The 22,580-nt window shown below is 40.2% G+C and overlaps 1 protein-coding gene across 5 annotated transcripts in view; it reads left to right on the forward strand.

Moving 5' to 3' along the window:
- Nucleotides 1–22,580, forward strand: part of COL14A1 (collagen type XIV alpha 1 chain) — a 124,868-nt gene that overhangs the window by 14,414 nt on the left and 87,874 nt on the right. For all 5 annotated transcript variants that reach the window (XM_032181212.1, XM_032181214.1, XM_032181213.1 and 2 more), the window contains exon 5: nucleotides 1,637–1,723. In XM_032181212.1, coding sequence (XP_032037103.1) covers nucleotides 1,637–1,723 — 87 coding nt within the window. The remainder of the gene's footprint in view (nucleotides 1–1,636; nucleotides 1,724–22,580) is intronic.

The raw sequence follows: 22,580 nt of genomic DNA on the forward strand, positions 1-22,580 counted from the left end.
CCAAACTTTTGAACCATTTCTCTGGAGATTTGTCCCTCCCCAGCACTAGCATTAAAGGAGGCCACTGGCATCTCCTTAGTGGTGGCTGCTCTTAGCCTTTATTCAAAGGAATGCTCTTAGTTGCTAAGCAATGGCATCCTTTCTGGCCTAGTAGTACTCTGCCAAATTTACTTCTTTTTTTATTTTAGTTGGAGACTTGTTTATGTAAGGATTAAACTCAGGCCTCTGAGTAAGACCTGATGTCGTCATGGCTTTTTCTGTAGCACAACTGATATCCAAGATGTGCTGTGGTAAAAGCTGATTCCTCAATAAGCTTGCAGACTTAACTTACTTCTGAATCAGTTTCACAACCATTCCCAAAAGACAGAGGTGAGGTACAGCTACACACAGTATGTTAGTTTGGAAAGGAGTAAAAACCTCAGTTACTTTTTTTCACCAGTATCCTTATTTCTATACCTGGAGTGTGAAGGCTGTAAATTCTGCAAGAGGCTTTCCACAGGGAGAGGTTTGGTGATGGTTTGTTGTCTTCATAAGACCTTAAGATGGTCAAGTAATTATATTTTGGGTTGGGACTTGAGAGAATGCTGTTCCAGATACTCCATGTACAGTAGGGTAAATCAATGAAATTCATTTGGCTTTGGTTTCACTTATGCAAAACAGAATATGTGTATTGTCCTTTTGATGTTGTATGTTTCAAGAGACAGATAACCTTTCACCCTCTCACAGTGTTTTGTGAGGGATGTAGCATGGAGAGACTCTCATCTGGGCTAGGATTCAGTGTCTACTTGAAAGAATGTTGGTCACAAGTCTGGGCTACATAAACTAAAGATTTTAATTGGAGTATAATTCTATCTTCTGTGAAATATATTATTTTATTATTATTTTTTCAAGTTCTTCTTGGCCATTGTAGATAGGTGGGGTGTTGAAACCAATTACCATTCTAAAGAAATTCTGATATTTTTTTTTTCTAGTATGTGACTTTAGCAGTGGTTCTGCCAGAATCTTTCAGACCATGATGGAGTAGATACTGGCTACTATTATAATATCAGGAATTGCTAATCAAGCTGGGTTCTGCTAGGCTGTTATGAGAAACCTGGGACATAATAAGTGAGGCATTCCACCCACTTGCAGGAGAAGGAACTGTTGAAGTCTGAGCTTTGGAGCAACTTTGCTTTCATGGGAATATTTGGTGCCCTGAGCACAGATTTGGGCATGGGATTTAAGCGGGTTCTTTAAAGAGGATAATGTAACAGCTGGCTTATGTGCTTTTGTGCTGGACGACTTGCAGTGGAACTCTGCAGTACTGGACTTTCCCCAGCTAGCTTTGCCAGCTTTCTGGGCTGTATTTCCAGTACTGGCTCTTGTCTTTGTGGGTTTAGATGCTGATGTCACTGTAGTTGGAGTCTCCTGAGTGAGGAGAGTCACTTTTCAGAACTTTAATGATGATGGGGATGGGGGCAGACTTGTAAAAATAATAAACCCAAAGGGAGGGAAAGAAAACCCAGTAACACTCACTTGTCACCTAAGCATATTGCAAGATATGCATGAAACTTCTCTATCTGGAAGAGCAAAATTACACGCTTCTGTCTGCACTGTTTCTGGTTTGACTGATTTATTTTTCCCCTTACTTTTCTAGTTAAAGATATAGAGAGAAGAAAAGAAACAAGTAAATCCAAGGTGAAGGATCCAGAAAAAACAAACGCGAGTAAACCAGCTCCAGAAGGTCAGATCATACCACATAGGACTTGTGTGATATTCTGATAGATATCAGTTTCTTTATTTAACTTGGCCACTGTATAGATTTTATTTAAATGATTACTTTAAATCTGTTTCCCAGGATTAAGTTAAACAGAAGGGAAGAATCAGTATTTTCAGGAATATTGGAGAGTTGCTACAACAGAGGGGTTGCTTTTAGTTCTGTGTTCTGTTTTATCACTTTATACAGTAAGCACTAAATACCACTATGAATAGCATAAAAGCAGGTTTTGAACCTGCATTAAAAAAAAAAAAAGGCAAAAAACACCGTACTGCCTGTAGTTCTCCACTGGGTGCACTTTGAGTAGTAAAAAAAAAAAAAAATCCTAGTCTGTGTATGCATATTTATATGTATCTCTGTGTGTGGGGGTGTATATTTAAATACAGTTAAATAATCATAATGTATGAAAATCTTATATAAATCATGTTATTTATATATATATATATATATATATATATATATATATATATATATATGTATGTATTCAGATGTATACAGGAAAAAAAAAATGATTTCATGTTGTCTTGCCTGCAAGACAGACTTGCAGTATTAACTCTCACCTAAAGTCAAAGTGGTATAGTTTTACAATTACGCTTGTGATAACTTGATACCTCTGTCCTAATATGGGTTTTTATATATGATGAAAGCATTTGGAATATTTTGAAAGGGAAAAAAGAGTCTGCTTTGTCCAGTTGCAAGGAGCCAATCTTCTGGTGAAATGCAATATTGCTTGTCAGAAGAAGCTCATCTGAAATGGGCAATAGTATTTTGAGCTTAATATGTTTGTTTCCCATTTCTCTAAAATTCAAATAGCATCTTCTTTATGAAGTAAACCCAACAGTAATTATTCCCTTCAGCAGTTATTTATGATGTACAGAACAAGCACAGAGAAAAGCTTGATATGACCTTATTCTCTCTGAATAGATTGGATGGTTTTGAGGCTCCCATTTCTCCAGTCCCTTTTTGTTCTGTGTCCTGGTAACAAAGTATCAGAGACCTCATCCAAAACTTCATGAAGTCCATGCAATTTTTTTTTCACTTGAGCGATTATTGTCTTCTTACCACATGTATTTGTGCCATGTTGAATTTATTTACAATATACAAGTTTGTTTCCATGCAGCATTTTTTCGAGCCAAAGTACCTTTAAGTTTATGACATTGGGCGCATTGGATAAAATGTTAATTGGCATTTAGTATAGAAGAAGAAAGTTATACCTGCAAGTGTATGATAGGGTAGCGATCTTTTTTTCTTGTCTAGAACAAGATCGAGATGGAAGAAATGAGAGAAGCAAAGAAGGAAAATATGATTTGTTTTCTTACCGAAGGACAAGTGATAAAAGTTGAAGGAGGGAAAAATGGGCCTGTAATAGGAAAATCTTGATTAAATGCAGACAGAGGAAAGTGTCTGCCAGACTGTGGGAGAGGATTTATGATTTTTTCATGCAGTAGGGGCAAAAATGCAGTTGGCAAGAGGAGACTGGATCTGCAGCCTCTTCCTCTTCAGGATTCTTGTTTACTTGCAAAGTCTTTAACTCTCCTCCACCCCCTCCAACTTCTTACTCATCTAAACCTCTTTAATTGTATCAGAGCAAAATAGACTTTCATCTATCATTTGTGAAAATTTATATTTACTGTAACATCTTTTACTAGAAAAATGGGCTATATGTTTGAAAGAAATGCAACATTTAAAAATTTCTCATTAAGCAAAATAGACGAAGAAAAACCCCAAGCCTATGCTAATTTGTATGAACTCTTGCTTTTGTTTAAACCCATTCCCAATCCAGCTATACTGAAATGTAAAGTAATAAGACTTCTTAGACTTCTTTTTTTTCCTACTGTCTAGCTATTGCATATTTCTTCCCTTTGCACAGTATAATGATTATTCAAAGTGATGGAGATTCCAACTGAGTGACTTCAGTGGGAGTAGGGTGAAAGTCCAAGCAAAAAAAAAGTTGTGCAGAAATAACAGCATCAGCAAAAAATGCATAGCTGGAATAGAAGTGGATTCAAAATTGATACATAAAGAGAAATGGTATCAAAACTTTACTAGTTTAATGTGTAAAGACTGTTTTACCTCAAACTGAAATTGGATCAATGAATGAAAAAAGTTAATCAGGAAGAGTCTGTGAAATAAATGGAGTAAAGAAATAACAGCAAAATTTTATGGTAAAACCATGAAAAATAACTTGATCCTCTGCAGATGTTTGACAGGAAACGATCTGAGTATGACCAAATGAATTCAGGCCAGCAGTTAATTGGTTTCATAACAATTTAGTGTTATGGCTAAATTTGATGGATTTAATAGCAACTCTGATACATTCTATGGCTGTACTATATCCTTGATCAAGTTGGTGAGACTTTAGGAGTTAATACACAATGAAATAAATGGGTAGTATAATATATTATCTGAAAATGGAGCAATCTTTACCCACAAATTTGAAAGCAATCATTGTCTGGACTGGTATTGTCAGGAAATGGCTATGGCTTCTATTTTTGCTTGACTGAACGGATGGCAAAAGCTTATTTAACCATTTCTGCAAGTATTTATGCCAAGTTTTGAAGTAAGAAGGTGTCTTCTGTGAACATCTGCCTCAAATCTTACAGAGGGATCATTATATAAGAGGCTGGAGTGTCTTTGCAAGCCTTACAAAGGCGAAGGTCATCAGTCTGTCTTCTCCATGTGGAGAACTGTCTGGCAAATTCTCCAGTGTGAATATTAGACCAATTTGGCATTTTAGTAGGCTAGATAATTTCAACTGCATGTTTTGGGGCAAAGCTATTAAGACACAGTAATAAACTTGTTAAAATTTATGGAAAAAGCATGTGGACTCTGTCAATAATACTGCAACTATTAAGGTGCAGTAATAAATTTGTTAAAATATATGGAAAAAGCATGTGGATGCTGCCAATAATGGCAGGTCCAGGGTATGCGTTACAATAGCTCTTACTGTCTGATCTCTACATATCCTGTTAATTTTCCTGAAAGGCATGAAAGGCACATCATCATTGAAATTTGTCATTTAGAAATACTTAGCTAATAACTCTCTTCATGATCACACAATATAAAACAGATCTCACTTTCAATTTCAGTGGAACAAAGATTTCACCGTAAGCCTTCTACTCACAGAAACCAGTTCTTCACTCAAAAATGCAAGATGGATATCTGTATTAATGATTCCAGATGGTTTCTCATTCTTCTTTTCTTCTGTGGTTTGGAGGACTGGTTCTGCAGTGCTGTCCCCTATTTGATTAGCAACTGCTTGAGGCTCTATTTAGCTCTGGGAGGTGTGGGCATCTTCTCCTAACCTCCCAAATCTACCTTTTTTGTGCGTTTCTAAACGAGCTTGTATTCAGTTTATGAAATTGTCAGTGTCTTGTGTGGCTCATTATTGATTTTTCCAGCAGCTTTAGTAACCCAGATTAAATTTTCCATCTGTTGTGTACTGCCCGTTCAAGTAGTTTGAAAAGATTGACTCCTTTTTTTTCCTGCTCTAAGTACTGTGCTCTTATCTCAAATAAACCTCCTGTGTATATTCAGTAATGTTATTGTGCCAAATTAATTCACCTTTAATGTCTAGCACTCATACATCAAATGTTAACTTCATATTTGATTTCCAGAAACCTCCTCTAGCTCTTCTGAACAACCACTTTCAAGTGTTGAATCTTCTTTCTATATTTTTCAGAACCTGTCAGTTTTCAGCACGGTGATTTATCACTGCTCTACACTCAATCATGTCAGAAGCCTTTTCTCTTTCTCTCTGTTGAGATAAAGTTCACAGACTCAGCTTCATTCAGCATGCACTGATATTTGGAGAGGTGCCAAGGTTCAAGTACTCAATTCCCTCATGTACAAAGCTCCTTTCTGTACAGTGAAAGGAGTTAATACATTCTTTGCCTTCTCAGATGTTTTACAGTTTCTCAAAGAGCTTCTGCGAGTGATTCTCTAATCAAATCCCTTTCGGGAAGGGAGAATCAGAGTTTTGACTATACCCTGTGGCAAGTCTACGACTATATCCTTTCTTTTTAGATTGTTTCAGTGTGTCTGAAATGTTTTTAGCCAACCATTTCATTGAAAACAACAGAGCAGTGAGGGCCAATTTTATTTTTTGTTTGCAAACTTCATTTGGGGGGGTTATTTGTGAGTTGCCATGGGTTAGCCTAGGCTAGCAGCCAAACTCCAACCTACGTGCCTGATCGCTCCCCTCTCCACGAAGATGGGGAGAAAATAGGAAGAACAGGAATGAAAAAGCTCATGGGTTGAGATAAAGACAGGGAGATTGTTTACCAAGTACTATTGCAGACAAAATACACTTGACTTGTGAAAAAATTACTTAATTTATTGCCAATCAAAATAATAATAGTAAAAAACTTAGTGGGAAACACAACCCCAAATATTAAAACAACCACTTGCCTCAACCCTTTCCCTGTTTTCTCTATAATATTTTTTTTCCTTCTTCCACTGCTGTGCACATTATCAGACAATGCAAAAGGCATATCATTCCTCAAAATATCACGGCATATGTATCTGATGTTTGTCTTATAATAGCTTTTGCAGTGGGGTCACGCTGGTCTTTGGATAGTGATAGAAATAAGAGGAGCAGTAAACTTGAAAAATACTCTGATTTGCTTTCTTCTTCCAGTACCTCTATCACCTCTGATGCAGGTGAGCCTTGACATTCACTCTGTAGCTATTGAGTGTTAAAGAGTGTTGGAAAAAGTCCACAGAGAAGTATATTAACATGCTTCTTGGTAGAAAAGACTCATCATCTAATTTATTAACTTGTCTTAGTTAATGTCGGATGCTTCAGTAAGTATTACTAGACAGTGTGAAATTAGTGCCATGAGGTATTTGACGAAGCCACAGGAATGAATACCTTCTGAACTTCCGCTGCTCCATTGGCTGTTTCCAAGTTTTACTCACTTCATCCTGGCTAGCGTTGCTGCAAATGTTGGGTTTAGTTATGACACTTTTCTATTTTTTTTTATTGCTTACTGAACTCTGAGGTTACAGAACTCATTAACTGTCTTTGTGTAACCTGTAATTAATTGGCCATGTTAACAGTGTTTCCCTGAGCTTTCCAGAGGGCACTTCAGCTTTTGCATTATGACAAGCCAGAAGAAAGAGATCGTAACTGTTTTGTGTGGGTATATTTCCCCAGTGCCGTTCTGTTCCTCTTATATAGTCTTTAGCAGCTTCTCAGTCTTGCACGCTAGTCTGCTTCTGCAATCTGAGGCTAAAAGTAAGGTTTACTGGAAAGTACTTCTCTCTCCCACTTTCATTGTGAGATATTCTTGTGTCCTGTTAGGGCTCATGGGATCCAGCAGCCCAATATAGCCAAGCAGGGTTGCTGTAGCTCCATGTCCCCACATCCAACCAGCAGCAAAGCTGAGCAAGTAGTCCTGATAAGTACAGTAAAATGCATAAATACATGTCCGGCCACACAGGTCAGCATGAGCAAAAGCAGACAGGGTTCACACTGACAAAAACATCAGTGGCTTCTTCACCTCTCTGGCTGATCAGGATGAAAGCCTGTTGGTGGGAAATGTGATCCCTCTGGTAACTGACCCCTGGATCTCCATTTGCGTCAGCAGACAGACACACGCCCAGGCAGCTGGGTCTCAGTTGACCTCCAGGCCAAAATCTCTCTAGACCTGGACTTCCTAGTCCCTCTGGTAGCCAGCTCCTCCAGTTGTCTCATACGGACACACAGATATCTGGCCCAGGCTTAGGGCTGCTTTGGTGCATGGCTTCTGAGCCTCTTAGCCTGCTGACAGCTAGAAGAAGCACCCTTGCTTCTTCTGTTACTGGCACCATGGATGCACGAGAGCTTGTGGCCTGCCATGCCCGCTGCATTTGTTGGCATCTAGATCTCACTTGTTCCACTTGCTGGCATCACAGACCATAAGTCACCCAATTTCGTGTGCCTGACTTTGGTTGCTGGCATTTACACCTACAGCCGTGCACACAGAATAGAGCGCTCCTCACCTAGAAAATTAATTACAAAAGGAGTTTAATGAGAAGATGGGACAGCCTGTGGCACAGGGCTTGACTAGGCAAGTGTACTAACCAGCTACCTGCATATGTGGAAGAGACCCTTTTTATCACTTTATCTTTTTATTTTCTCGTGGTAGTTCCTTCCCAAATTACCTTGATCCCTCTTTTTCCCTCTCTTTGGTTCCTCCCCTAAACCTATCATGCTAAGACTTAGACAATCCCCAAATACTATTTCCTGCATCTCATAGGTCTCATTACCTCCTAGGCAGTAACCCCATCAGTCTGAAGGGTGCTCTGAAAAGCCTTTCCTTTGGTCATCATTATGGGTTTCACCCCAGGACCATGGGCTGATGGCTCTTCTGTGATGGATGTGGGAATAACCCTGTAAGGGTGTTATTCAGGTTCTTCCAACTGGCATTGTAGGTCTGCGCTCCTTCATGTGTGAAGGCAAGCACATAACCTAATACACTGTAGGTTCACTTGTGTTTTCGTGAATGCATTATATTTCTCTCCCTGGAACTGGATGAGAAGCCTGAACCAAGATGGCAAAAAATATGGATTTATTGTATAAGGGTAAATTAATACTCCAAAATGACCACAGCAGATGGAAGAAAGGGAATTCCATTTCTTCATTGCACAATAAAACTATTGTTCGTGGGCTGTTTCTTGTCTGTGGTTTTTAATGTGGATTACTTCTTTTCTGTCTTCTCTTTCCTGCCCCTTTGCTTCTCTTTGTTGTTTTTTTTTTTTTTTCTTTATTTTTTTTTTTTTTTTTTTTTTTTATTTTTTCATTCTCTGCAGTCTTACAGCCTGTGAGAGGTTTGCCTTTCTCTGTGATTCCAGGATTAATGCTCTAATGGAATTTTCTTTAAATGTAAAATACAACCTCTCATCCTAGTTTAACCTGTTTTGACCTATTTACCGTTTCATTTTCAGTTTTTATTTCCATATCCCAAAATATATTCATCCAATTTTAAGACATGTGGCCAACTGCAATCAGAGCAATAGAGAAAAATATGATTTTTTAGAGTTTTTTTTGTTGTTTTTTTTTAAGCTATACCATGTGGGTGGTGACCTCCTTTTTATGTGAGAGGTGTTAGCAGACCCAGAACTATGCTGGGAGACCATGTTTTCCTGTTTTTGAATGCCTACTCCAATATCTAGACCATGCTATGATATAAGCACGAGTTATAAAAATATGTTGCTGATCATGGAAGGTACCAGCAAGATACCCCTGTAATTAATGTTTAGTTTCTGAGGCTGTGTTGGAATTGTACAAGAGGCAAATGCTGAACTACTTTGGCCTGAGCTTGCACAGTAGGTAAAGCCCAAGATCGCCAGAGAGGTATCTTGTAGCTTTTCATAGTTCTGTGATTAGTATTTCATAAGCCATGAGTTTTTGATCAAAGTTTCTAGTTAACTATTATTATTATTGTTGTTCCAGTGGAGTGCAGTATAATATTGAAGGGTTGCTTGAACTAGATGCAGCCAAATTTACAACAAAGCTGACAGCGGTGCAGTTGTATCATCCACAACACTGGTATATGTGCTAGCCTGCTCAGAACTAGCTAGCTCAACGATGTCTGCTATATCCCCCAATACAAAGTGTATATATGGCCCTGGCTGTTAGTCTTTAGCATTAGTTTCTTAGATATTGCAACATGTAGATGGATGCATTTCCTACGTGGGATATATGAAAAGTTCTTTAAACGCTGTGTAGTACTTCAGCATGATAGGGTTCATTTTTGGCCATGTGTAAATTAAAGTTTGCATTGAAGAATAAAGTAAAGTTTAGAATTAGTGATTGCATTTGTCTAAATATAAGGCTACAGCCTGCACGTCCCTAAAGGATGTGTACACATCATACTGAGACTTGAACATTTCACCTTTGCAGCATCTGTAGGGGGAATGTGGATGCATCACCTTGTTGTGTATGAAGCATGGTGCGTGTTTGCTGCCATTTAGCTGCCTTCAAACTGGGTACACATGTTTTGTGTAGGCTGTTATAGTTTCTTCAGGACTGCCTTTTTTCTTTTTTTTTCTTTTTCTTTTTTTTTTTTTTTTTTCAGTTTACTTTTGAGTTTTGTGGTTAGCAACTAGTGGAATATTTTAGTAATTTAGTAGAAAAATTACTTTTCAGCACCGTCTTGCATGCAGTAAGATGAAGTCCCTTGGCTGACCTGATTGTGAATAGGTTTTGTGTGTGTGGTGTACACCTGCTTGTAACATTTGCTGCTCAATTAAAGGTAATATCAACATAAAAATGAATCTATTATCCATGTGCCTTTAGGGGGATGACCTCAGATCCCCATGCATCCCTTGAGAAGACTGGGAAGTGCTTGGATCATGCTGCCATACTCTTAGAACATTTTGGAGCACCACAAAACGTTGACAGGCATTTTTAATTGTGCTTCCCTCACCACACTCTTCTCAGTACTCTGAGACTGCTCAGCCACAGGAACAATATTATAATCCCATTTTGATCTTTCTCACTTTTACAGTTGGATAATATCTAAGGCTTTTTTCTACTGAACCTTAGCTCAAGTGGAGGATCCATGATGCATTCATCTCAGCTCCTACTAATGGAAACAGCACCTGCCCATCTGGTCTTTGCCAATAAGACTCTCGCTTGAACCTTGGTGTGTGAGTGACTTCACTGCTGGTCAGATCACCATCCTGAAGTAGTGCTAAAAGATCTCTGCTCCAGACTCCACTTAGAACCTGCCCAGCAGCTCTATCTGCAGTCCCCATCCTTGCTAGGTGGGCAAAGCATGGTGGCTGCTTTAGACAGTGATTGTGTTCTACTTCTACTATGCAAGAGATGGCTTCTTCCTCAACTTGATGATGCAAATACCTGGTTAAAAACAGGAGTTGAAGACTTACCAGAATATAACGCTGCTTTCTTTGACCTTTGAATTTAGGATATCCCATCCAAGCCAGGTGGAATTTGATGAGAGTCATCCTTTCAGTTTCCATGATAGTCTGTAAACCTATGAGCCACCATGAAGAGCTTTGTACACTTGGAACTCCTTCTGAGTCACTGGAGGACATCCAGAAGGACTCTCTTGCAGGGAAACTCTTGAATAAACTCCCTTTTACCTTCTGGAAAGTTTAGCTCACTGTGCTTTGGATGATCAGTGTTTATTCCAAGAGTTCGTCCTATGAATATCTCTGGAGGACATAGCTAAGCTTTTTTATCCTTTGACTACTTGCAACTTGGATTTCCTTTTTCAATAGCAATGCTTTTATAGACCTGGCCACAATTCTTCAGCAGACTCTTGCTTCCTGCCTCCCACTACTGGAAAACCTGATAGGAAATATCAGTACTGAGATGGACATTGAGAGCAGCCCTGAGGAGAAGGACCTGGGGGTGTTGGTTGATGAGAAGCTCAACATGAGCCAGCAATGTGCGCTTGCAGCTCAGAAATCCAACTGTATCCTGGGATGCATCAAAAACAACATTGCCAGCAGGGCGAGGGAGGGGTTTCTCCTCCTTTGCTCTGCTCTCTTGAGACCCCACCTGGAGTGCTGTGTTCAGCTCTGGAGCCCCCAGCACAAGAAGGACATGGGAATGTTGGATTGAGTCCAGAGGAGGGCCACAAGGATGATCGAGGGGCTGGAGCACCTCTCCTATGAAGACAGGCTGAGGGAGTTGGGATTGTTCAGCCTGGAGAAGAGAAGGCTCCAGGGAGACCTTACAGCGGCCTTCCAGTACCTAAAGGGGGCCTACAGGAAAGCTGGGGAGGGACTCTTCGTCAGGGAGTGTAGGGATAGGACAAGGGGAAATAGTTTTAAATGAAAGAGCGTAGATTTAGATTAGATATTAGGAAGAAATTCTTTACTCTGAGAGCGGTGAGGCACTGGCACAGGCTGCCCAGAGAAGCTGTGGATGCCCCATCCCTAGAGGTGTTCAAGGCCAGGCTGGATGGGGCTTTGGGCAACCTGGGCTGGTGGGAGGTGTCCCTGCCCAGGGCAGGGGGCTGGAACTGGGTTCAATCAAGCTAGGTGAACTCTGCTATTTCTGCATCTTAGATGTCTGCAAGAATTATATTTCTTATAGTGTAGGCTTCTGCTGGCCACTTGAGAAGCAAGGTTATGGAAGAGGGCAGTTTTTGTTGTTCGTTGTGTCAAGGAGGAAAAATATGCAGATGAGTTTGAGAGATGACACCTTGCAGCATTTATTTCTATGAGGGGTAAATAGCCATTAGTTTACTTGTAAATGTGTTGCAATCATCTGCATAAGAGAATTATGTTCTTGAGGGAAAGAAAGATGGAAAGTGAAGACCCAAAAGTAGCTGTAAAGGCTGGAACTGGGAAAGGGTTCACTCTGAGAAATGCACTTTGACCATGGCAGAAGGAATCCCTGATTGAAGTGAGATAAGGAAAGAGAGGATCAGAGAGAAAGAGAAATATGTGTGTGTGTGTGGGGGGGGGGAGGGTTGATTTAACAGGGTCTCTCATATTTTGTAACTGCTTTGTCTATTTACACGACATCTGTAAAATTGTGAATTATTTCATTTATTTACCTTAGCCTGCTTTGAAATTGTGTATTAATACAGAGATTGCTGGATATATTCCTTAATTTGTGTATGTCAGGCAAACTCTTGCATTGTTCAGTAAAGTAAATGCTTGGTGTTAGCAGGTAAGGTCAGCCTCCATTCATATGCAGGGATCCCACTTACCTCCTGGCTCCTCGTCTTAGCTTTGCTGCTCTTCTTCTGTCAGTGCATTAAGTTCATATACACGGTCATAAACAAAAAACCAACACACCTTATAATTCTCTTTCCATTCTGTCGGAGTAGAAAAAGAGACACATCCTATCTTGGACCTAAAGTAAGTTTTGTTTTCGTCGTAAAATGATCTAGTTCGTAGTATCAGGGTGTTCAGGTTCATAACCCTTGAATTACAAGACGTGCATCCTCATATCTCAGCACAGGAAATCACATATTTCTAGGCAAGTCTGAATCATTACCAACCGAACACCCTCCCATCTGGGCTCTTTCTTTCTTTGGTAGCTTTCCTCAGGGCATTGGCTTCTTTGTGCAATCAATTCTTACCTGAAGCAGGAGACTGCAATTCCCATGCTTGAGTGACTGATAATTGAAGCTTTGGCTTTCCTTCTCTTCTCAGGCTGCTTTTCATCTCTTCAGGTCATTAGCTGTTGAGCATCCCTCCAATCCACAGAGTGTGCTGGCACGGTTGGATTGTGCTGGCAGCAAGAGACTGCTACCTTCAGCCAGGTTCGGGGCTGTGTTGACATGTTTCATTACTGAAATACTTGTGTTACTACTAAGCTGAGACACTCCTTAACAGTTCATCCTGTGGCAGCATGAATTCTCATAATGCCACAATTTGAAGTCTGTAGGCTTGCTCATGACTCTGTATATACTAGGTAAATATCTCTGTATATCATGAGTGATGATTGTCTTTGATAAAAGACACTACCTGGTCTTTGAAACTGAAGCTACATAGTAACGTGTTGAAACTCCGGATGTTTTTTTTTAATGTTGTGTGGCAATCTTGGAAGGGAGAGCCAAAAAAAATAAAAATAAAGGTTTGGAGAGGCAGTAGCAGACTGCATCAGCACCTTCTGCTTCTTTAACAAGTGCTGAAGTGCAAGATGAAGACTTGTAAGAAAGCTGCAATCCTAAGGGACTGAGACATTCACCAACAGATTCCTGTATCGTGGATTTACGTTCCAGTTGCATTGAGTACCCTAACGAACAAGCTGCATCGCTCTGTGCTCTGGACAACAAGACAGGAGATTAAGGATAACATTTCGGTATCTGTTTTCAGGGACTGTGATCCTTGAAATGGCCTTGTCTTGAATACAACAAGGAGGTGCCAAGTCTTTTTCTTTTGAGCTGTTTGCTGTACAAGTTCCCTTTCAAGGCTGTTCCTTACCACTTTGAGAGGGGAGTCTTGTTTCACAGCCTGTCTCATTCATCTGATACCAACGCTGGTGATCAACGTGAAGCAGGAGAGATGAGTTCAGGGTCACTGCCACCCTCACTGTGTAATCAGAGGGTCTCCGTGTTCCTTCTCGATCCGGTGATGCAGGACTCTGATTCTGGCCTGTCTGTGTGTCAGCACCCTTTGCCTGGTGCCCTGTGCTCAGTGAGCCTTGGTGTTACAGCAGAGCCGTGCCCCTTGGTTTTAAAGGTGCTGGTTAGGAGCTGAAACAGAATTTATTAGTCCTTGTTTTCCCCCTCAAAGATCATAGAATCATAGAATCATAGAATATCCTGAGTTGGAAGGGACCCTTAAGGATCATCAAGTCCAACTCTTGACACCGCACAGGTCTACTCAAAAGTTCAGACCATGTGCCTAAGTGCACAGTCCAATCTCTTCTTAAATTCAGACAGGCTCGGTGCAGTGACCACTTCCCTGGGGAGCCTGTTCCAGTGTGCAACCACCCTCTCTGTGAAGAACCCCCTCCTGACGTCCAGCCTAAATTTCCCCTGCCTCAGCTTAACCCCGTTCCCGCGGGTCCTGTCACTAGTGTTAATGGAGAAAAGGTCTCCTGCCTCTCGACACCCCCTTACGAGGAGATGTCGAGAGGCAGGAGACCTTTCTCCTCACCCATCTCGCCTGTCTGGTTATCTGTGCTGATTGTACTCGTCTTCCTGCTAAAATGAGGGAGTCCTTTTTCCTCATCCAGCTGCTGGGCTTTGTGTGTGTGTTTGGCTCATTATTCCCCAGTGAATTGAGCCATGGTATTCTCACCTTGCTCTCCTGGAGTCCTCCAGGGACCAGTGCTTGAGCATATTCTGCTTCCTTGCATCCAAGAAGTCAGCAGGTCTACACAGTGGTGCAAACAGCTGTTTTAGGTGTAAATGTTAGCCTCAGGAGGGTTTTTGTTTGTTTATGTAGCACTGAAAATACATGTTAAACTTGCTTGTCTTTTGCACTGATCTAAAAAGAATGATGAAGGGAGGAAAGCTGCAAGTTGTGAGCACAGGGATGGTAACTCCTTCAGAAAGTCTGGCTGTGGCCTGTGAAATATCACCCGTATCTCGTCTCTTCTCTCCCTGCCCCCAACACCTTTCGCACTCGGCATGGAAATTTAGCTCCATACCTTGGGGGCAGGCAGGTGGTGTCAAACTGTGGCAGATGTTTCTGCCTTGAGTTTCGTAATGTTTAGTGTTTCTTTGTTCTCTTCAGAAGTAGTAATAACACATCACTTGGAAGCAATAATGATGTATCTGTTAGAGGTTGGTTGAGATATTTTTATGACTTTGGTGGGGCAGTTATGCTTGGCGATATCTTAAAAAAAAAAAAAGGAGAATGACACTCAGAAGCTCATGTTTTGTCTCAGCTAAATCACAGGTCCTTTGCCAGCCTTGCAACTGTTACTGTTTTATTAATCTGGGAATGGAAAACAGATGGGGGGAGGGAAACCCTAAAGCTGACCTAATAGCTTGTAATTATATCTCTGTGATGCAATGATTATTATTTATTGAGAAAAAAAAATGAGCAAGAACAACTGACCAATTATTTATTGAATATTGAACAATTATTGCTTGGAAACATTGGAAAAGATCCTCTATTGAGCTCCCCTGAACTATTTTAATAAATAATATGCATTTTATATGGTTGCCCTCAGCCTGCTCTTCAGGCACCAGGGTGATGTAAGTGTGTGTGTGTGTACTTAAGTACATGGTTTTAGGTTAGGGTCAGCAGTTTCATTTTGATTATGACTAACAAGCTAATGGCCAAACTGAAAACAAACCCAGATGTCTAAGCATAATCTGTACCTTGTGATGGTTCAGACACTCTGGTTTTGATAGCTCCCATAGCAGTTGCATACTTTGGGTATCAACCACTGATTTGACTGAATGAATTAAAATAATTGTCTCTTTTTTTTTTTTTTTTTTAGCATAAATTTTAAATTCAGTCTTACAGATTTTGATGGTTTAGGTTGTTTCTGGACAATGTTTTCAAAAAATACCATATGCAATGTAATCATTAGAGTCTGGAGTGAGAACGACTTATCTTTGGTGGAGGAGAATCAAGTTTGGGAACATTTAAACAACACTGACAGACAGAAGTTCATGGGATATGATGAGATGCCCCCAGGAGTAAAGGAGCTGGCCAATCTCATTGCAAGTCCACTTTCAATTATCTCTGAAGGGTTGTGGCAACTGGGGGAAGGTTTCTGACACCTGGAAGAGAGTAAATGTCACTCCTGTCCTCCAGAAGGGCAAGGGAACTACTGGCCAGGCAGCATCACCCTGATTCATGGAAAAGTGATGATGCAAATTCTCCTGGGCACCATTTCCAAAGTATAAAGGACAAGAAGGTGATTAAGAGTAATCAGCATGGATTTATGAAGGTGAAATCATGCCTTACCAAGCTGATAGCCTTCTTCAATGACGTGACTAATTTGGTGAATGAAGGGGAGGAGTGGATGCTGTTTACTTTGACTTCAGCAAGGTCTGCCTTCCATACCATCTTCACAGACAAACTGATGAGGTGTGAGGGAGGTGTGTGGTAGATGGAAAACTGCCTGAACTGCCAAGCCCTGCAAGTTGTGATCTCTGCCTGCATGATGGCCAGGTGGAGGCCAGTCACTAGTGATGTACCCCAGGGTACCTCCACAAGTTCGTAGATGATGAAAAATGGGAGGAGTACTTGATCTACCAGCATGGTTGGGCTCCGTCCTGAGTGCCCTCAGGCCATAGAAATAAGCCAGCAGGAACCTCATGCAGCTCAGTAAAAGGCACTACAAAATCCTGCCCTGGGTAAGACTGTTGGGTCCAGTGCTGAGATGGACAAGAAAGGCATGGATTTATGGGTGGGAATCCTGCAAAGAGAACCAAAGTTCATTTTTTAATTGAAACAATTAAAAAGTGCTTGGAGCATGTTTCTGGTGAGAAGAGGCTGAGAGCTGGGACTTTTCAGGCTGGAGAGAAGGCAGTTCAGGGGGATGTAAAAATGTGTAAAAATACTCATTGTGTAAAAATACTCATTGGAAAGACAAGAAACAGTGCACAGAAACTGAAATAACTCTAAATTAAAATCTAAGAAAGCACATTTATACTGTGATGGTGGTCAAACTCTGGTTGCTCAAGAGGGATTGTGGGGTCTCCATCTTTGGAGACACCAAATCTGACCTCACAGGAGATCCCTTCCCACCTCCCCACACTGTGGTTCTGGGTGCCTGTGGTTTCTGTGCATAGGGTGTTCACTCAGACAACTTTGTAAAATAGGCAAAGGAGGAATTGTTACATTTGACAGGGCAGTGACGCTTCTGAAGATCCCACATATTTATTTATACAAACATAGACATGGGTTATGTTAATACCATTTCAAGAAATGCTTGAGGGTAATACAGGGACTTGAATTTGAAAGTCTTCTGTACTGTAACTCTACTTCACCATCCCTTTTTTTTTTTCTCCTGGAACAAGCTGGCCACAACACACTGTGCACCTGGCTTTACAGAGCTGGGCTGTAAAGTGAGTTCTGGGTTAATGACCTTCGTAGAGCTGCAGTTTGTTCTCTCAGGCAGGCTCTTTTCTGTCATTTTACCTGATACGTTAAAGCTGTATCTTAGTTACAAGCTCAGATACAGACCAGCTCTTTATCATGGTTTAGAGGGATTTGGACTTACAGCTTAATTAACCTTCAGGATTTCTGAGCACCGGTTTTGTCCGCAGTCCCCTGATTCACTGCCTTCCAGATATAGCCAGAGAAAATGGTCTCAAGGATTTCACCCTTCACTAAACCAAAGGGAAAAATAACTCAAATGATGGAGTATTTGTGACACAGGAGTAGTGGATAAGTATGACCACAGTAATAAAAATATGTAATTCTCTGCCTTGAAAAGTCATTTAGACTTTGAGACAGCTGTTTCATTTAAAACATTAATGCTCACAGATGCAGGACTGAGAGCAAAGAGAAGTGGGGAATTATCACTGTAATCTGCAGACGAGTGTCTTTAGCTTCATGTGCTTCATAGGAGGGCCTGTGGAACATCTCCATTGTAAATCATTATGGCTTTATGGTCATAATGTCTTGCCACGTTTACCTTCAGTTTCAGGAAAGATTTCAGCACTGTGTTTTGTTCTCTGTTGTCATGTTGCCTATTGGAAGAGAAATACAAATGTATTGCACTCTCAGTTAAAAGACAGGGTGATTTCTTAACTCATTTTTCTATCAAGACACACAAATAGAGTTTGGTTGGCAAGCTGCTGGAAACATAGGTACGTCAGTGCTATCAGTCAGAAGTGGCACTTTGTTTCATAGTTATCTGCCTCTCTCCACATTTATTCTGCCTCTCAAGTAAATTAAAACATTGGGGTATAGGAAGAAAGTTCTACAATGCTGTGTAGGGAGAAAGCTCTGGTAATTTCTGTAAGATAGGGCTTGCTGCTGCAGACGTCCAGCTGTCATGCAGTGGGCATGGAAAGGTGCATAGAAAAGGGCTTTATGCTTCCTTTTCTCACAGTTGAGATTTTTTGCTATTTAATGTAGACAAATTAATTTTTATTTTTATTTTTTTATCAGCTACTGCTAATTATTTTTGTCACTTTATTTTCAAAAGGTATACTTGAAATAATGACATGTATTTATGGCTGCATACTTCTTGAAAGAAGCAAATTGCTGTTAATCAGGTATTGAACTGCAGCATTAAGAGTCAAATGAAAAGAAAATATTCCAAACATGATTAGACACAACAGACCTTAAGATTCAAGCTCTCCAAAATAAGAAATTTGTAGGGCTGCCAATTGGGCAAGAGTCATTTTCTGGAACAGAGCAAGGTGCATGGGAAAGGGCTGGCTGCTTTTTTTTTTTTATTTTGTGCGTTGATTTTTATTTTAGTTTTAAGGGAGCAGGGATGAGCTTCTGACCTCATTGGGCTGCTCTTTCAACCTAATGATGTTCCAGCATTTGAGCTCTTCAGATTCAAGCTATGTTTGGATCCAGTTCAAAGAGAAGCATTTGTGCTGTATGCATTTGTCTGGTCCTTAGCCTGACATATGGGATGTGTTAAACTGAGGTCTAAGTGCAATGATGATATCACCAGCACAGTGCAATAATATCAGTGTCAGAAGCGTGAACTGGTGAGTTGCTGCATTTTGGAGCTGAACACTGCTCCACGTCCCTCTATTTTTTAACCCTTTTTAAAAATAGAAGTAACATTTTGCTGCTGTGGAATTATATTGCCCTTGTCCTCAGTGGTGCTGCTGCTCAGCTGTGGTGCTGTCGGACACTACTGAGCTATTTTCCATTCACTTTTGTCAAGTGTCTTGCCTTTTGTGCTTTGTTACTCCGTGAAGGAGTCTCCCATTCATTTTGTATTATTACTGACCTCCACTTGAACCATCTTCCTTAACATTATTTGCCTTTTCCACTGTGACAGGGAGCGAGAAAGGAAACGACTTATTGCAGACTCAGTAAGAATTATAGTCTTCACTTGTCCTAGCCGAAGTGTGTGTTTTGGCTCTTGAAAATGCGAACGGAGTTTCGGACCAAAGGGAGGAAAAATATCAAATGTATTTCTGCAAAATGTATCATAGCTGGATGCAAACTGAACAGGTTCTTCTAAGGCATGGAGTCCTCCTGTGTAGCAGTGCCTGTATTTGCTGCTTCTTCCTTTGCCTTTCAAAGAACTTTCAAGGATTAGTAGTATTAAGAGTCAAAGAGCCACTACTCCAGTCTAAAAATCATACTTTTTCTATCTGTTTCTTAGTAAGGCTTGTATTATTTTTTATTTAGGCTTCTTTTTTTGACATTGCTATCTCACTCACTGAGTGCATGTGTGAAGAAGGGAATAACATTAGGTTGAAAACGGAGCCTCAGAGAGGTAGTGCCAGTGTTTTCAGAAGCTTGCAGACCCTGCTTTGTTCCCTGCATCCTCACTGCTGCCAGAGCCCCTCCCAGCCCTGACTCTGTTCTCCATTTCCTTCAACGGGTTGTCTCAGGGGTCACATTTTGCATGCTCCAGTAACTCTCCCTCTATCTCAGGAGGATCAAGCTGGATCATTTTCTCAGCATTGCCATCATTGGCCTCGCTGGCAGCCAAATTCTGACATGAGTCTTGGTAGTTCAATAAGCACTTGCACGTTGGAGATGCAGGCAAGTGAATCATCTCTAACGTCTGGAGCCTGGAGAGATCAAAGGCAGGAAACTTCATTTGGTAGATGCAAAATTCCTTCACTGCTAATTATTCTTTGAAAGATTTCCTTGAAATAAAGGCAGCAAGATCCATGTTTTCTGATGAAGGTAAGGCTGTTGGCATTACTGAAGCAGGTTTTGTGTGAATACCTTCTCCTAATACTTTGCTGTGAGCCTCATAATTGGTGTCTTCAGAGGAGAAATTCTAAGTACATTAAATGTCTTCCCTTCATTCATGAGGAAATGAGCAGACCGAGCTCCTTCCTCCTCAGTGAACTGCCTGACAGAATGGCAAATTCCTTTTGCCAAGTGACACTAGGAAGACTGTAAATTTGTTATGGAAGGATCATGAATTTATTATTTTCTCCCCAAGAAACTCCTCCACCCATGGCAGGCAGATGCAGTGAAGACAGTTGCTGCTGTAAAATATGGAGCTTGCTTGACTTTACAATGTTTGTGTTTCTGTCATTTTCTGTAATCCAAAAATCACAGCCTCTGTTACTGTTTGTTGTGGAATGCAGCACTTGAATTAGAAGTAGAATGATGCTGAATCATAGGAAACATTTTACAAAATCAGGCAACAGGTTACCTCCCTGCTGCCCTACTCTTGGAGCTGGTGAGTATTCTGTACATCAGAGGAAAGCGGTGCCTTCTCTCTCGCCACTATTTTCTTAATAAATGAGTGAAAGGAAAATATGCACAACCTGCTCACAGTGTTGAAGTTTGTAGTGGGCTAAAGTTCTGGAAGCATTTTCATATGAAATTATATGTTGTCATCCTCATCCAAGAAATGTCTTTGAGAAAACTAACCATTAAAGTTTTGTTTAGATATTTGAAAAGTTCATAATTATCCTCCAGCACCATAGGAATCCGTGACTCTGTATGGTGGTCTGAAGAGATTATTGAAAAAGACTTTTGCTGGAGCTGTTAATGGAAACCGGCTCTTCTCAGTGGGGTGTGTAAATTAGCTGCTACACACTGTGCCTTTTAGAATAACTTTATAAACCAGGATGATATATGGTGTTTGTGTTCCTAGCAGGTTTTAAAGATTTCTATACAGCATGTTATTCTATTTAATATCTCACTGTTGTTTATTCCATTTTAGGGACCTTTCTACAATTCTATTAAGTACAACAAGGAGAAAACATAAGCAAATAGTGGGTGTACAGAAGTAACAAAACCTAAAAGTTTTATGCAGAAAAGATTCAACAAGTATCTGCTATCTACGAAGAAAGAATCATATTCTCACATTCTGTGGCATTGCAGTACAGTCTTGGATTAAACCACACACGCTATTTTAACCAAAATAATTGAATGATGCTATTTGCACTGATCTGATGACATGGAAATAAAGTATTGAAAGGAATGCTGTTACTGTTTTCTTTATTCTTCGGCCTTTGCTGCACTGAATGGGTTTACTAAAACCAATAAAAACGTTTATTCACAAAGATATACCTACAGCATTAAAGAAGCCCTATAGGCAAAACCTGTTGGTATGAAAAGAGTATGACCTAGGGTACTAACCGGGTTTCGTAGTAAGCCTAAGACTTTATTAGTTTTGAAGGGAAATACAGCCATGCAAATCCTGTTTTCCTCATTGGGCTATATGATTAAACTACCAGGATCATACTGAAAAGGTACATCTGTGCTACAGCGCAGCTGCTTGGATGTGAATCAGGGGTCCAGTTCTGTCATCCTTGCTGGTGTTGAGCAGCGCTTAACTTTGCCAATAGCTATTTTGAAGCTTAAGAAGCTAGTCATGGCCAGTGTGAGAATGGCATGATTGAACTTTATGCTTAATGAAGACAAATGCTGCAAGTGATGAGGGCTGATTAGCAGGAAGTTTATTTGGCAAAGATAATTAAAACATGGATTTTGCCATGACCAGTAAGTTCCTATTAAATCACAAAAAGGCAGATCTCATTCCTGTTGAAATCAATGGATTTTTTCCTATTAAGTTCAATGATAGAAAGATTTGGACCTCCTTTGGATTTATCCTCCAATTTAAGATTTTTGTGATGCTTACTAAATGTTCCCCAGTGTTTACATTTTACAATGTGTTGCCAATTCAAATAGCGTTGTCTTGTACTGTAAAAACTAAAATAAAATATTTGTTTTGGCATCTCTGTAAGTGGAATTTTTGTCATGTGTTTAGAACTCATTCTACACTGCTAACTGCACGTAGGAAATGTTCCTGTCTCTTTTCAAGACATTTTTAGCACATGTGTAAGATATTAACTGTAAATTTATGGATTGGGTTTCCTGGTCAGTGGATTTACACTACAGTAAGAATCTAATAATTTTTAAGTCCTTCTGCACATCAGATTGTTTTTGTCTGTGAGATTATCATTTCATTTTTAATTATAAGATTGTCACTATAATTTGATGTTAAAGTTTTGAGTTGCTAACCATGTGGTTTATTCCCTCAAAAGGAGCAAACAACTGGACACCTTATTGATAATTCTCAACAAATCTATTTGTTGAGCATCTGTGCTCAAGATCAGTTTGTTTCTAAGAATTCTTTACTCTGTTGGTCATTGCTGTCAGTATATCACCCTTGATGTTAATAGCCTTAGTCAGCTAATTTATGTAGTGGACCCTGAAGAGACTGATGATGGAAGTTGAGATGCAGCTTACCTCACTAATCAGCCTTGGTTTCTTTTTCTGTGTTCAGGGACATGTTTTTCCTGCCTAAATGGTTTGTCATGCA

Source organism: Aythya fuligula, chromosome 2 (assembly GCF_009819795.1).
Source record: "Aythya fuligula isolate bAytFul2 chromosome 2, bAytFul2.pri, whole genome shotgun sequence".
NCBI classification, from domain to species: Eukaryota; Metazoa; Chordata; class Aves; order Anseriformes; family Anatidae; genus Aythya; species Aythya fuligula.